A 17,284-nucleotide genomic window follows, 5' to 3' on the forward strand; every position below is an offset into this window, starting at 1 on the left:
GTAATATGAAGTCATAAAGAAACAATGGTCCATTACAAAAAATCCCCAAATGGGTTTATAAAATCTCTATTAATTGATAACACAGTTTTTTTCCAGGGCCAGAACTACAGGAAAAGCTCTTTCAGAGAATAGGGAAAATAAGCAATAGCCTTCCTATTCTGTTACAGATGTTCCCTCTTCTTCTAAAACATGCTGCAACACCATTAAATCATCTGGATCCTTTGGCCTTCTCTCCCCTGGCTTGGCCATGGGCACTTTTGTCAGATTGGGAGCAGCGAGGAGCCATCCGTCATGGAGCAGCCAGAGCTCACACCAGCCCAGAGCCGGTCCTGGCTCCTCACCGAGGCCTCCCGGAGCCCAGCCAGCCCTCTCGACACTCCACAGCTTTTCCTGTCCAACTCCTCCTAAGTTGCTCCCAGATTTAAAAAAAAAAAAAAAAAAAAAAAAAAAAGGCATGGGCATGTTCCCATTTCCAAATGATGGTATGACAGTGCGAGCTGATGGCAGGCAGCAAGCAGGAAGGAATTAAAGGAATGAAATTAGATGTGCTGGTTTCTCTGGGAACTTGGTTCAATATTCACTGAAATGGAATTTTTTAGTCAGGTCCTTGTGCTCATTTTGGGGTTTGCAACCCGGGTTCATAAGTGACATAAACTTCTTTCAAGACGTTTCCAGGGTGCAAAAGAACTTTTAAGTAATAATGTGTCACTTCCAGATTGTGGTGGGTGATTAATGACTACAAATAAGCATTTGGGGGCATAAGAATATCAAAGCTGCCAAATCACATCAGACCCATTCAGACTCAGAAAATGGCCACGTGTATGACAAAACGTTAATGGCAATCACGTACTATAGGGACATAGATATACATACTCGTGGCATGCTCTCCATCGCCCAGCGGTGCACAAACCCCTCAAATTGTCTCTGTTTTACCACCCCCTCCACTCACTTCCCAAACCGCCGGCCTGACAACCCACTGCCCCCTGTGTAAATACACAGAATCTCCCAACTGGTCAGGTATCAGGTGAGAAATAACTCATATTTGGCCAACTAAGGCCGCCTATCATCGGTGGCATCGCAAGTTTGGAGGCGTCTTCAACCGCTGCCATCAAAGCAACTACCTCGTCCTAGAGCTGGGATCTGTAGCCTGGCTCAGACTGACCCCAGACTTTATTTTTGTGCCGTACACATACACAGATGCCAACATGTGCCTCTACCCACCTGGAAATATCATTCTGGTGGCTTGCACAGGCACTCTCAGATGTTTTGCTACTGTCGCAGGCCAAAAAAAGCAATTTAGGAAGCATTTATGCTAACTGGAGTGTTTTCCTTTTTTTTTTTTTTTTTTTTTTTTTTATTTTATTTATTTATTTCCAATTTGGAGATTTACAACAGATTTACAGCATTTCTCTGGCAGCAAAAAAATACCGTCTGTGGACTGAATTGGTCGTTGATCCCTAACACAGCAAGGTGGCCGCGCTCTGAGCACCCTCATTTTTATGCCTCAAGCCCTCATTTTTAATGTACAAACCCTCACTTGTAGGGTCCAAACTCCCATTTGAGGTCTCAAAGCTTCAATTTTAGGGTCCGAAGCTTTAATTCTAGGGTTGAAAGCCTCCTTTTCATGTTACAAGACCTCATTTTTATGTTCCAAGCCCCCATTTTTAGGGTACAGACCCTCATTTTCATGCTCCAACCCCTCATTTTTAGAGCACAAACCCCTGTTTTTATGCTCCAAGCCCTCATTTTTAGGGTCCAAACTCTCATTTTTAAGCTCTAAGCCCTCATTTATAGGTACAAATCCTCACCTGTAGGGTCCAAACCCTCATTTGAGGTCTCACAGCTTCATTTCTAGGGTCCAAAGTCTTGACTCTAGGGTTAAAATCCCCCTTTTCATGCACCCCAGGACCCAGACACCAGTGGGAGATGTTGCGGGTGGAGCTGGGAGAGCATTTCCCACCATCTTGTGCAGAGCTGGTTTGGTGCCCTGTTTTTTTCCAGGGCGTTTCGGATCAGGGTGAGAACCAGCTGGGGCTGCTCAGCGTGTTTGCAGAACAAACCCCAGCCCCGCCGCAATCAGGACCAGTGCGGGGGCACCAGAACCCTCTTGTCTTAATCCTCCCACCATGGCTGCTCGATTTAAAATTGTATTTATTATCCATACCACAGCGGTATTGGGGGCAGGGGGAAACAGATTTAATTAATTAGAGATTGCAAAATCCTTAAGTAAAAGATGCTATGTAAATGCAAATTGTTATTATACATGCTTTGCACCAAAACATGTTTACCATAGTTAAATTCAACATTTAAATCCACAGCCAAACTCCCAGCAGAGTCAGGCTGTACATCATCAAAAGACGCAGTTAATAGCCTGGGTCTTAGTGGGGTACAAGTGGCCTCGTTTGCTTTCTGAAATGCGCTTGTTCTTTTTTAATGGCAAGATAAGAATTCATAAAAATGGAAAAATTCAACAGTGTTTCAGTTAGACTCTGTCCTGTCATTAAAAATGACACTTTTGTTTTTCAGATTGGCTGCCTTTCCACGGGAGTTTATGTGGCCTTTTTTCAAGTCTTTAACATGACAGGCCCTATTGGGAGTGACGAATAGATTATTGGAAAATGCATCTGCACTTTTATCTATTAAACGTAGAGACTAAGCTGTAAATCTAGCATTACGCTGCACTAGAAACCAGCCATCCACCAACAACGATTTGCACTTCAAAACAGTCCCACAGAAATTAAAGTATAATTTGGTGATAATGTTTAAACACTGATCAACATTTCCACGTAGAGACGGATTATATGACCAAAACATAATGGCCTCAGAAGAAGACTTTTTATTGTTGCTGTTACAATTAGCCAACAAAAAATTAAACACGGCATTTTTCCAGGAGAAAAAGCAATTTCAACAAAAGCAAACCTTCTCTTTACTTTCTTCAAAACCATGTTGATTTTCAGGGTGGGGGAAAAAAAAAAAAAAAATTGAAGAAAAAGGAAGAAGGAATTGTGAAGATGTTACATTACTCTTATTTCAGAGCGTTGGCATGGGAAGTATAAATTATTCACTTTGAAACTACTTTTCACACAAAATCTGCAAATATTTTAAAATTTGGAATCAAAATAATTGAAAGCCTTTCACTCAGCTAGTGAAAACACAGCTGTAAAACTGTCGCTTACAGATACTTCAGCAAGTATCAGCTGGAGAACGATTCCCTTCAGGGCTTTCATGCAACCCTCCTGCCTCTCCGGGGGCTCCCAGCCACGCGGGTCTGGCCTAAGCTGAGTGCTCCTCGCATCCTCAACAGTCCTTGGAAAGAAAGAGGCACCCTCTGATGAGGATCCCTAACTTCATATCCAAAAATTTATGTGAAAAATATAATGGGATAAGTCACCTTCTGCAGGTGCTTTCTCCTTTCTACCTGGAGATCTTGCTAGAGGGATGACCGGCCACCGACCTCCGAAATGGTGAGAAATCCGTGAAGAGCCCACTGCTATGTCATTCTTAAAATGTGAAGTAGCAGATGCATTTAAGGGACAAATAGCGTTTCCTAATGGAACCAGGTTCTTTCACTGTAGTTGTCAAGATCTGGGTTTGGACCTAAATTCACAACAATAAACAAACTACAACTGCAGAACTGTCTAGATGATTTTGGTTCTGTTTGGGGTTTGTTGGTTTTGTGTTGTTTTTTTTTTTTTTTTACTACAGCAATATATAAATTAAAATAAACATCCCCCTTTTCCCCCCAGGGATCAACAACAGCAGATTTCACAACGCATTTCTCAGCATTATTAAGGCACTTTCCAACTTCCCATTTATGAAATATTGACCCTGTACCACATTTTTGCACCTCTAAAATAACAGTTGTCTTCGCCATGAACACCAGGTGTGCAAGGAAGAATGAAAAGTCCTGTTTCACTACACACTCCTCAAAGGCATGTATCAGGAGCTTTATTTTTGGTCCTAAGAAAAATTTCTATTGGACACAAAAAGAACTTGGCTGTCTCGGATCGTCACCAAAAAGGGTCCATTAAAGGCAGGTCAGATCAGGCTTAGGCCAGGCGGGAACAGCCCTTTCTGGCTCCTTTCAGCACCAGTTCCAGAGAGCACAGGAGCACTGTTTTATCAGTTCACCTCCAGCTTGGCAACAGTAAAGAGAAGGCAAAGCTTGGGAAGAGGCGGAGGCTCGGCTCTGGTGCAGGACGAGCCCACGGAACCCAGCTGAGGCACGGCAGAGACGGGCAGAGATGGGCAGGGACGGGCAGAGATGGGCAGAGATGGGCAGAGATGGGCAGAGACGGGCAGGGACGGGCAGAGATGGGCAGAGATGGGCAGAGATGGGCAGAGACGGGCAGGGACGGGCAGAGATGGGCAGAGACGGGCAGAGACGGGCAGAGATGGGCAGAGATGGGCAGAGACGGGCAGGGACGGGCAGAGATGGGCAGAGACGGGCAGAGACGGGCAGAGATGGGCAGAGATGGGCAGAGACGGGCAGGGACGGGCAGAGATGGGCAGAGACGGGCAGAGACGGGCAGAGATGGGCAGAGATGGGCAGAGATGGGCAGAGACGGGCAGAGATGGGCAGAGATGGGCAGAGACGGGCAGGGACGGGCAGAGATGGGCAGAGACGGGCAGAGATGGGCAGAGACGGGCAGAGACGGGCAGAGATGGGCAGAGATGGGCAGAGATGGGCAGAGACAGGCAGGGACGGGCAGAGACGGGCAGGGACGGGCAGAGATGGGCAGCGCTTCCTTGGGGGCCCTCCCGGACCCCACCGGAGGGTCAGCCTGCGACCACCTCACCCATCCTCACGGATCAAACGCTCACTTCGCCACACACCACTCCTGCAGCTTCTGACTAAGGCTAAACTCTTGATTTCTCTGGTGTACCCCTAAGATACCTGTTTTCCAAAGCCATAAAAAAGTAATGGGCCAGATTCCAAGCTGCTTAGACAAGCCCTGTGTCCCCTCTTCTCCCGACACCCTCCCAGCCATTCCCGGAGGGACAATCCTTTCCAGCGCTCATCGGAGAGCTTCGGTCTGGTCAGGAATCCCAGGGAAAGCTTTTGAGATCTGGTGTCTTAGCTGGGTGGGTAGAGAGACAGGGATGAGGAAGAATAGAAAAAAAGGAGAAAGGAAAAAAAAAAAACAACTCAAAACCAGCAACAAACCACGAAACAAAACAAAATAAGGGAAAGCAAAACATCCATCTTTTCTGTCATGTTTTGTGGTATCTTGTCATAATTTCAACCTGGCCAGCAGCTCAACACCACGCAGGCACTCGCTCACCCTCCCCTGCCCCAGAGACGGGGGACAGAATTGGGGGGTGAAGGGACACTCACGGGTTGAGAAAAAAACAGTTTAGTAACTGCGATAAAATAAAACAATAACAATAATAGAGAATACAAACGAGTAATGCACAGTGCAATTGCTCACCACCAGCTGACTGATACCTGGCCCGTTCCCGGCCAGCGATCCCGAAACGCCAAGATCCCAAATCCCAGAAGCAAGAGAGAGAACCCCCCGCTTCCCGGCCACCCCTCCTCTACGCACTGATCGTGACGTTACTGATATGGAACGTTCCCTCGGCCAGTCCAGGCTCGCTGCTCTGGCCGTGCCCCCCCAGCTTCGTGTGCACCCGCACACGGGCAGGACACGGGGAGTTGGAAAGTCTTTGATGTCTTAGCAACAACATAAACATCAGCGTGATACCAGCATTCTTCTCATGCCGAGTCCCATGATAAACACAGCACTATTACAGCTACTAAGAAGGAAAATTAACTCTATCCCAGCCAAAGCCATGTACAGACACAGCAAAATAAAGGGATGAGGAGCGTCCTCGTGCACCTGCTCCACTTTCAGGCACACCCCAGCAGAGGCAGGCCCTCAGGAGGTACCATGGTGGCTGCTCCACAGAGCGCAGACTGTCCTAGAGCCACCCTGGGCACAATCCCACCAAAGAGACAACGACACACACCTCCTACCCAGCAACCTGGAAGCACCGTGCCTACCACAGAAACACGGAGCAGATGAGGTTAGAAAGCAGCGCTGGAGTCCATCGAGTCCAACTCCTTGCCCAGAACAGGGTCACCTCGAGCCATGTCAAGCTGGGTTATGAACAGCTCCAAGGACAGACACTCCCGAGCCTTGCTGAGCAAGATGTGCCAGCGTGTGACCTCCCTCAGGGCAGAACAGTTTCTTCTCACAAGTAAGAGGAGTTTCTGATGTTTCAGTTTGTGCCTGTGGCTCCTGCCCAGTCACTGGGCACCACTGAGAAGAGTCTGCTTCCCTCTGCTTTGCTCGCCCTCCATCAAGTACTGATGCACAGGGGGACGGGTCTCTCCGCGAGCCGCCCTGTCCCCAGCCCTGTCCCAGCTCTGGCAGGGCACACCACCACCCCTGCTGAGCATGCAGAGTCAGCTGGAAACCAAAGCTCAAAGCGCCCTTTGATCAGGGACATCATGACCAAGTGTGTTGTAAGACCCTCTTACTTGGGTTATGCAAAAAGTAGATGTCTAGTCCAAACTCAACGCCCAGGCTGCAGCCTGTGGAGAGAGGAAGGCTCCAGACTCCTTCACCCAAACGCCGGTGTCTGGGGTTGTTCTGATGAATCCTCCACCCATAGGCTGAGAAGGATCTGCTGCCGTTCTTCTGAAGGTGATCTGCATACTACACACCACTTGATTTCTTGTTAAAAAAATGATAAGTCCTTTCGGATTGCATTGAGCTAAATGCTAAATATCATCAGTGTTCAACCCTGGCAAGAGATCAGCCTGGGACTTTAGAGGAGCAGCTCTTCCCCCTGTTTGAAGGCATCGGTATCACGCTGGCTGCAAACACCGAACTGCTCAGGGATGATCCATTTTTGGCAAAGTGTCCAGTCCAAATGCAGTGTCACCACCTCGTGCCTAGCTTGAGAAGTGAACAACAGTATCTGCCATTCAACAGCCTGGCAAACAGTGTCTCATAAACTGCAGCCACGGCACAATGGGGTAAACAAAACAGGATGAAGAGTCAGGAAAAAGACTTCTGTGAGACTGAGCACTCCTAGGGAAAAAGACACTGAGAGGCTGCTAAGGACTATGACACAGCAGAGCAGTCACAAGGAACGGATCATCTTTTAATGTGCATTTACCCCATTTTAGCATTGCCATTTCCTAACTACAAAAATTTAACAAAATATGCAGGAATATGGAAGGTTAAACATCTCCATGCTGCCTGCAATAGCCACAGACCTGTGCCACTCATGAAGAAATAACTACCTGGCATGATATACCCGAGGTGCTGGGTGTGTCCACGCTAAGGAAAAGGTCAAGCTGATCTCTCCAGGAGTGGAGGGGTCTGCTCAGCCAGACACATTTGCCCCATCGGCTCTACATTCCGTTCAGCCTGAAGTCTGGGATCAGTTTTCTCTGGTGACTGAGCTCAGAGCAGGTAACTGGGTCACTGGGAACGTCTCCCTTTCCCCATCCCTCCAGATGACAAACCAACCCTGCTCCTGGTTTTGTTCTGTTTCTTCTTGCCTTTTCGATGTGCATCCAAAACATGCAGGAAAGCCAAAGCATGTGGGTCTACGGACCATTGTCTCCAAGGCCGACCGCACGAAGGAGCACGTAAGGTCACGCAGGAGAAGAGCAGGCGCAGACACTCTGGGATGGACGGTTCAGAGCGGGGCTGAGCACGTGGTACCGAGTGGTGGGCAACTGCACCGTGCATCACTCGCTTTATATATTCATTTCACTAGTACTGTTGTTATGGCCTCAAGCTGCCCAGGGCAGGGTCAGGCTGGCTCTGAGGAAGGATTTCTGTGCAGAAGGGGCTGTTGGGCGTTGGAATGGGCTGCCCAGGGCAGGGGGGAGTCCCCGGGATCCCTGGAGGGGTTGAAGAGTCGGGCTGAGCCAGCGCTGAGGGATCTGGGGGAGTTGGGAACGGTCAGGGGGAGGGTCATGGTGGGGCTGGAGGAGCTTCAGGGGCTTTTCCAACCCGGATGATTCGGTGATTCTTTCTCCTCCTGTGTTGTTCTATGAAGCTGCCCTTATCTCAACCCACGAGCTTTTACTTTTATTTTTCTCCTGATTTTCCTCCCCTTCCCACCATGGGGAGCAGTGAGCAAGTGGCCGTGTGGGGCTTTGTGGCCAGCTGGGCCTAAACCACGACCAGTCCTGTCAGGGGTGATGGAGACGTCCTGTGATGGGAGAAGAGCAGGTTCCCCCACTCCAACATCTGCCAGAGAAACAATCGCACCAACACTTTGCTCTGCAACGCTTCTCTGAACGGAGCGGCGCAGAGCTCAGGTCAGGTCCCCTCCAGCCAAACTTCCCCGGCTGCGGGGTCGGCCAACAGCCGCCCCGGCTCTGCCAACGCGAGCTGCAGGTCTGTCGGTCGGCTCGGCACGGCACGGCACGCACTGCCAAGTGTCAATTTAGCACGACTTTGTCCTCCTAAAGTGATACCGACCACGCTGAAATCAGCAAACTGGAGCGGGGAAAATGCATCTGCAGGTAATTAGTAACAATCACGGGCTGCTTGGAAACTGCTGACTGCAGCAGTAAGGAGCTGGGCACATGTCACTGGCTTGTAAATGGAGAGCACTTATGGACTGTGGCAGCAAACAGTGAGGGAAGGGGTTTTTTTAAACCTAGTATTTAATGTGGCACAAAAACAATGCAGAGAAACTGAGTGGTTCTCTAACCGGAGGTGTGGCTGGTGGTCCATACCTCAGCAGAGCTGGTGGATGAAGCGGCACTCAGAACTATCACTGAATATTTTTCTCAGAGGTATTCTAGCAGCAAGTACTGGCATGAATGACAATGTTTAAGCAATTGTTTCATCCTCAAGAAATATCCCAAATTTTTTGGTCTACCAGCTTGCTAAGAAATAGAAATTTTACATTTTCGACCAACATCTGCACAGAGGATTTTTTGCCTCCCAACCCTCAACATTCCTCTGCCACCCACACCACAGCCTGGTGACAAGAACAATGAAAGGCTTGTGATCATAATTCACTTAAGACCTCGATTCTCAGCTTTATTTGCATTAAATTCTTTTACAATCTGTTTTACAGACTTAAGACTGACAAGATGAACTAGACTTAGGTCTCTTCACATATGGCAGCCCAGAAAGTCTCCAGACTTTCTCATAAAAACTGATTAAGCTTGAACAGCAGATACCAGCTATCAAAAGGATGTAAGCGTTCTTGGCTCAAACTCCTGTATCCATATTTCAAGTTCTTTATCCCCACAAACGCAGCCCTCCAGCCCCATGCCCACCAACAGCCCCACGCTCTGTTGAAACATCGCGCAATCACGCATTCACAGCTCTGCTTCACACACACCAGAAGAGCTCCGGGTACAAACAACATTTCCCACCAGCAGACCCTTAGGGATGCTACCGGTGTTTTAAGCAGTTCTGGGTTTCATGATAGTGAAGCTGTAACAGAAGTGTTCATAATCTGGAAAGTCAACTCAGAAGCGAGGTCAACCTCTCGACCCATTAGCTCCACCAGGCACAGACTTTGGACACCTTTATCCAGCCACCCCTCAACTTTACAGCTGAAAACACACTACCTAGCATGACCAAAACAAGTTGTCCCCCAAGGCTTTCAGCCTCCTGCTCTCGGTTTGCTTGGACACATCACAGGACAGCCTGTATGGAACAAGGAAGAGTGGAAACACTCAAAAAAGGGTGAAGAAATTAAAAGCCACCCAACTTTCTGGATCTCAAGAAAAGACCGGAGTCTTGACTGGAGTCAAAGGGTTGGCCATTTCTCTTCCAAGGAGGAGCAGTTCACAGAAGAAACACCATCATGGATCTGCGAGGCTCGGGCTCTTGCCTGCCAGACAAGGGGCCAAGGTCCAAGACCTGGCTCTGGCAGAACTTCTCTCGTCAGCCTGTACCTGACCACCGAAGCAGGGCCGATACAAAGCCAACCTTCCAGGCGTCACCTGCCTTATCTACCACCTAAAACCAACCACCCACCCCGGCCCCAGCTTAGGAACACTAAGTCACTGAATTTTATCATAGTTTGGGCCAGACCACAAACGACCAAGATGTTCCCAGAAGGCAGAGTACATGATGTGTCAGCAAAATTTTGTGGGACCTTGTGCTCAAAACCACCACTGTGCATCATTACGCAGTTCCTTACAATATTCAGTGATACGTACTACAGATGCAAAGCCAGTAGCCATATGCAGCTCCTGGTTACAAGTGAAAAAGGATCAATCAATGCCTCTCCTCTTCCAAACCCCTTGTTCCACCAATGAAACGGGTAGGAAGAGAGGTGTGACTGAAAGAGGGAGTTAATTCTTGGGAGAAAATGGAGAAGTCTGCCCAGAGCTACGGTGAGAAACGCACCGCCGAGCGTGCCGTAACCTACATGCCTTGCACATTACACAGCGTGTCTTGCTGCTTGAATCTTTCTGCCCCTGACAGTCTGCATGTCCCCTCAGCTCATCAGGAGAGCCTCAGGGCAGAGAGGGTGGCTCCGCCGTATCATATATGCCCAGAGCTATAGGGCCCAGATCGTGCCAGGGGGTTCTGGGCATGAGCAGCACAAAGGAGTTGCTACGGGTGTTAGGAAAAGAAAAGGGAGGATAACAGTCAGACAATCTTCTCCAAAAATATATCAGAAGGCATAGGTTTTAAAAGGGTTTTGATATGCTCGTGTAAATCTAAGTTTTATGAATGCAGGTGTTAGAAAACTCTACAGCAATATCAAATTAAAGATATAAATACCTACTGCCTTGTAAAACGTGTTCTGTTATAGCTCTCACCCTGTCACATTTAAGACCAATGGCAGATTTTTTCTAGGCTTGCTACTCATAAAGCCTGTTCCACGTTTTTGATGAGAACTAGTAAATTTAACATTTGGAACTTCTGTTCAAGTGTAGGTAATGTTATAGAGAGAACCCACGCAAGATCTGTCACGAGCTCCTCAGCATCACTCCTGTAGTCAGTTTTGCTTTAACAAACCTGATCAGACAGCTCACCAAACTCTGGTAACGTAAGAAGCATGAGAAGTGCTTAAAGCAGCGTAGAAGAGCAAGCTCTGCTGACGTATCAAATCAAACAACAGCTCTTGGCTGAGCCTGATTTTGGCCAGGTGCAGATGTTGGGTGGTCAGTTCCTGAGAAGAAGAAAGAAGCGAGCAAGCACTCCGCTTCTCCATCGTCTTCTTGCCTCCCCACTGCACCATGATAACGCAGCTCAGTAATTTTGTGCTGTTCTGCTTCCCCCTGCGGACACGGCTCCCATCAGTTCCCACCCCGCAGGCTGCGGGTGCTCCCAGCGGGGGAGCCCCAGGCAGTGATGCCCCAACACCCGCGGACGCGGTCCGAGGGGCGGCAGTGGAGCACAGACACCGCTGGTGGGACATCGGGGCTTGTCACGGACTCGGATGAGCAAGAGACAAACCCCCGGAAGATGAACAAAGGGCAACGCGACACCCGTGATGGGCCAAGGCAGCTTGGGCCTTCTGCAAGGAGCAGCACCTCAGGCTGCGAAGAAAGAAGCAGGGAGCTCTGCAGCGAACAATTACAGAATAAATTGCTTTAGGAGGCATTTCTTTTTAACTTCCATAGGCTGTGTGTGTTGCTTATAACCCCAGACATGATGGGTCATGTTCCTTCTTTTATATTCCTTCTATTCTATGATTCTGTAATTATATATCTCTCTGTGCTCTACGTCCCTACCTGTTATAAGCCACACATGGCCAGAAATCCCTCTTTCTGTCCCTCCATCCACCTTTAGACACTTTTCTTACCTCTGAATCTACCCCTCAAACCACCCGCCCAGTACCAGACAGTTGTTTCAAGAAGTCTCTCCCCTCCCACACTTCAAGGTAAACATGGATTTCCTGACGGTTCCTCTAACTCTCTAATTTCTTTTGAATACTCCTAAACTTCTGTCAATAAGAGCCAAAGACTGATGCCATATTGGGTTAAAACAATTTTGTAACATTTGTTTTCAAAACTGCTCTCCTTCTAGATGAGAATGTAGTGCTTTCAAGATAGGGCAATACTATCCCAAAACCAGTACCTCCTTCCCTTTTAGCAACAAAATAGACAAGTAAATCCAATCTTTGGCAAAATGGAGAAAATCCAGTGATGAAATCTGCACAGTTAGACACAAGGACAGAAGTAACACACAGAGGTAACATGCAGATGAAACACAAAGCCTTAAATTTTAAAATTCCTTTTTTCTGACTCCCGCAATTCCTTCAGCACAGAGTTCTGTCATTTTCTTACCATTTAGGCAAACCTCCTTTCAAGCAATGTGGTCAGTCCCGAACAACGAGAGGACCAAGGCATTTACCAAATTCTAGCTGTTCCTCAACTCCCACCGCACGCCTGCTAGATAAATGCAGATGATGCTGCATTCCTTGAGCAAACAACTTTTGCTTTTCATTTAAATGCTCAGCCTCAGTGCAACAATTACAATTCCAGAAACTGTACAAAACACGAGCAGCTGTAGGAATCAAAAGCATCCAAAATTCAGGCTAGTCTGAACTGTCATAAAAACCCCATCCAGCCAAACATGCCAGGCGTTTTTACAAAAAAACAAGCAACAAAGCCCAAAAGCAGAGGCAAACATTCTGCTTTTTGGTCACACGTCGGTACTCGGGGTGCAGCTTTGGGGTGGAGGGGCACATCCCTTCCTGGACAGGAGGATGGATGCTTCATCCGCTGGCTCCAAGCAAGCACTACTGATTTACACAAGCTGCGCGCTGACTTCCAACGGGGCTGCTACAAAATCGCACTTGAAAAGGGACTTTCTGAGCAAACGACTCCTCAGCCGACACAGCTCCTCCGTAAAGGACATCACCCTGCAATGGGCACACACACACCTTCACACTACTTATCAGCGCTGGAAAATTGCTTACCTGTGACGATAGGGTATGACTGAGGCCCCGGAACACTCGCTCCCAAATCCGCAGAAGTAGGGCTGGTTATATTGGCCTTCATGTCATCTAATCCACCAGCTAACGATGCCATGGCTGAGTATTCAGTTGCCTAGAAAAAAAAAAAAAAGGCATTTTAGCAATAGTAAATTTACTAGTCTAGTGCTTTTGCCTGTATGACAAAAAGTAGATGCAATACAGAACTCAAAAATCATTTTTTCTGTCAGTTTTAAAGGCAATACCCATTTACACATTCAAACTGCTCAATAAGCAGGTCTGTGCTTATCACCAGTGCTCTCGGAGAACATCAAAATGGGCTTTCTTTATAAAACCGGAGCCAAACTCACCAATGTGTAACAAGGCTTTCCTTAAAGAGGAAATTTTGTAAACTGGGGGTTGTGACTGCTGAATGCAAGTTTCTTGCTTGTTAGAGAAAGATGGCTGTGCCAGTTAACCTGAACTCTCCTTATTTCACTGGTGGCACCTGAAGAAACGGGCACTGACGAGCAGGTGGGAGCAGGGTGTCCCATTCCCCCCTTTCCTTGGGAATGATGCATTTCCTCATCATCTCACAAGAAATAAAGTGAGGAAAATAAAAGTGTTTGCTTCATGGATGGATTTGAAGCCACCTGTTCCTAAATCCAAATTATTTAAAAATAAATCACCTGACTGTTGCAAGGATGTTCTCTCATCTCATGGGAATTTTAATCTCATTAGCTGAAGCCACGGTAAATGAGCACAGGTCCTCAGAAATCAGGTTGTTTCTGCCCTATAACCCTGTAGAAGTCCACGTAGCTATGGAAATCTATAGCAGGTGAGGCCAATCCATACATCCAGAAGGACTTCCGTGCACACCACAGAAAGCTTATCTTCATTTGCTTTTTTCCATGATTTCTTACTGTCAGGATCATTCACACAAAAATGGGACGTTCCCTCTCAAAGTTCTTTCTTCCCTGCTGCTATTTACGTTTTAAGTTTCAATCCCTTATTGGTGACATCGCAATCACGCCTGTAACAACCGGAGGATGATGAACGCAAGTGAAGAATGGCAACAGGAACAGATAACCTGAAGAACAAGCACTGCGAGGCTGACCCCGCGGTATTCCTATAGACTAAGTCAAGGCAGCACCTGTGCAGAGCTGAAGCAACGAAGGGGAACAGGGGAACCCAGGACTCTGTCATTTTTTTGAGTGACCAAATCAAAGAGTTAACTTTTTTTTTTTTTTTTAAGGAAACAAAAGCTGATCTGAGCAAAGACATCTTTCTCCCTGTTGCAAGTTTCTCGGAAGCGTCCAAGAACCCAGCACACAGTCGGGCATTTGCCACGAGCTCAGCACTTTGGGTCAGATGCACCTGTTTGTGCCTCTGTCGCTCAGTTCTCACTCAGACAGAAGTTAATTTACATGGACACACACCCCCGTTAGCAGGTCTGCGCGCACATGCGTGTTTCTTCGGAGGATACAATCTGCATGAGGCACAATCACACCCATCACCTTGCAGGATCTCCCATCCAAACCTCTTTCAGCTGAGTGTGTCAAATACATTTTGCCAGTGACCAGCCGCCCCTTCACCCGGCCCACGGATCAGCCTGCAGGGTCCTTCGGACCAAACGCTCCTCAGCAATGACCCCTGTACTCCTCCCCAACCCTTGCATTAAACTTGTCTTTAATTCCATTAAACTCGAGGAACAATTAAACTATTCCTCAGCTCTTTCAGCTATTCCTCCTCCCACACCAGCTGTACCCTCGCATTTCCGTTGCCGTCACACACCCAGCCCCTTTTTTCCACCACCGCTGCCTCAGAGACCACAGGCTCACTCCTTCATCCCCTCTGCGCCTTGGAGCTCCCAGGCTTTCTCCTACCAACGCACCCAAAGCTCCTTCCCACTCCACATCCTACCAAGGTGCATTTTTCAGCCTTCCCGCGCCACCCCACGCTGTCCTACACCCTCAACCCCACCTCCCCCCTGCGCTGGGTACGTGCACGTGCAGGGCACCACTGGGCTTTTTCGCTCCCCTAAAGCCCCGATTTAACAAGACACCAGAGGAACAACAGCACAGCCGCAGCCCTGCGGAGACATCCCGGGCAGCCAGTGATGCGTGAGCGGCATGGGACGGCCCGGAGCACAGCAGAGGGAGAAACTGTGCTTGTGCGCTGCCGTTCGGTATTTCTGATGTCTGCAGAAGCACGCACACCACCCCCCGGGGAAGGGCATCTTATTTCACCCCTACTGCTCTACATAAAGCCGTGACCACACCGTATCCACACTAGAAAATCTCTCTGTGTCTTCCCGTGGCACACTGACCCACTGCTCCCCACGGGCAGGGTGCAAACGTGGCTGCCCACGTAGGAAGCGAGGTCTGGGCACTTGGAGTTTGTGAGGGAGCATCCAGCTGTGCCAGAGGCTGGATCACAGGCGGGGCTGGACACGGGGTGCAGGTCCAAACCCACAGCCACAGGCGGCTTCTGGGGCCGCTGCTCCTCACACAAACCCAACTGGGACCAGTCTGAGCCCCTGCCTGCAAACCCGAAACATGGGGCTGCCGATATCGAAACACCACAGCTTGGCTCCCGCCGGGGTGCGAGGGACTGACCCAGGAGGAAGCAGGGCCAGGTCCCACCTCTTAACTGCAACGCTCCGGAAGCACCTCACCAGCGAAGCCCTTGAGCTCGGCGGGACTGACCAGCTCCGGAGCCAGAATCAAGCAGCGACCAGGGTGCGGCACCCCCGGCGTGGGCCGGGACAGTGGTACCCTGTGCTCACCGGCATCACCCCGCCGCGGGGAGATGGAGCGAGGGGCCGCAGCACGGCCGGCCCGCGGGCAGCACTTCCCCATCTCACCGGCCTGCAGCAGCACGGCTGCAAACCATGGAGCCAATTCTGCAAACTGGGGGGACCTGGAAGCCTTACAGGAGGAGAGTCCGCAGCTGGGCGGCTCTGCTGCAGGAGACAGAGACGCCAGAAATGGAGATTTGAGGTCCCCCCCTGCTTTTGGTCCCCGTAGACAGGAGATGCACCTCTTCTGTGATGGCCCAGCAACCTTTCTCAGAGTTAAGAACAGTGGGATTATCAGGGATTTTCCAGTTGCTTCCCTGGTCCCATGGCAAAACTGTGCTCACATCCCTCCTTGGAGCCACCAGCGGCCGCACTGACCGTGCCCCGACCACCACCAGGGCTACCGGCACCCGGGAGGAGCGAGCCCGGGCTGAGGGCCAGCCCTGGTGGCTACCGACCCCCCCACCTCCTGACGCTGTCCTGGCAGGGAGTGACCCACCATGTCCACCCGCCACCGCAGTCAAGGTGCAGGGAGGCAAGGGTCAGCAGAAGGCATCTTCTTGCCCCAAAAGAGCCGGGACCTGGGGGTGCAGAGCGGAAGAGCCTCCACCCCCGAACCAACCAGCAGGTGCTGTCTGCACCCCTCCTCGCCCCCGTGGAGGGGCTGGGGGACCGCAGCACCCCTCGAAGAAGCAGCAAGCCTCGCTGACGCCATGGGGTGGCAGGACCCGCTCCCCCCAGGGCAGAGCTCATCCTTCCAGACACCCCGTCCGGAGAGGAGAGGAAACCCTGGGGGGAGGCGGCGGTCGTGGAGCAGCCCCTCACCCCATGGCCCCATGGAGACCTTCCTGCCGACCCTCCCCGGGAGCCCCACCAGCTGCTCGGGGTGGGCAGCAGGAGGGGTCTCAGATTTGTCTCCTCCACCAGCAAGCTGGCACGGCCACCGGCAAGGAGCAGCCTGGGGGTCCGGGCACGGCCAGGCATCCCTCCCCGCGCAGTGGGAAGCCTGACCTGCTGCTTGGTAGGTGAAAAAGCAAGAGTCGGGTGTTCAGTACCCTAGAAATTACCTGAAAAATGACTGCCTGCGGTTGTACCACGCACTGTCTCATCAGCATGGAGCACCACTGCCATAGCATGGAGGAGAGAAAACACAGACACGTGAAACGAGGAAAATATAAAAGGAGAGACCGAGAAGGACAAACCAAAAAGAGGGGCAAGACGGGCCCTCGCGTGCTCCCCCTGCCCCATCCTGCTCGGCTCAGGCGGACGGGACCCAGGCGCCTGGCGAGGGGCTGGGGGTGGTCCCCCAGCAGGCGGGTGCTTGGCGGGGGAGCGGCTGGGGCAGCGAGGAGAGGGGGGGTAGCAGCACACCCCCCTCTCACAGCAGCCGGGTCTGCGCGGCCCTTCCCCGCCAGCCTTCGCCGCAGAGCGTGCAGGGGAAGGATGCTGCCTGGGGAGAAGCTGACATCCATCTTCACTGAAAAAGCTTTATTTCTAAATATTATCCCCCAGGGCGGGGGAGGTGGTGAGTGGATGGAGGGAAAAGGGGTGCAGGAGTGTTTCGGTACCGTTTTTAAACAATTTATGCCCCGAGGCAGGCGGCAGGCTCTGCCG

At 50.2% G+C, this 17,284-nt stretch overlaps 1 protein-coding gene across 7 annotated transcripts in view; it reads right to left on the reverse strand.

The window, feature by feature from the left end:
* The window catches only part of PAX5 (paired box 5), a 129,499-nt gene that overhangs the window by 47,727 nt on the left and 64,488 nt on the right, over window positions 1-17,284 (reverse strand). For 6 of the 7 annotated variants that reach the window (XM_074931680.1, XM_074931679.1, XM_074931677.1 and 3 more), the window contains one exon: window positions 12,877-13,006. In XM_074931680.1, coding sequence (XP_074787781.1) covers window positions 12,877-13,006 — 130 coding nt within the window. Of the gene's footprint in view, window positions 1-12,876; window positions 13,007-16,737; window positions 16,795-17,284 lie in introns of all 7 variants that reach the window. The other variant, XM_074931673.1, reaches the window with a different exon arrangement.

This window comes from Athene noctua, chromosome Z, assembly GCF_965140245.1.
Source record: "Athene noctua chromosome Z, bAthNoc1.hap1.1, whole genome shotgun sequence".
NCBI classification, from domain to species: Eukaryota; Metazoa; Chordata; class Aves; order Strigiformes; family Strigidae; genus Athene; species Athene noctua.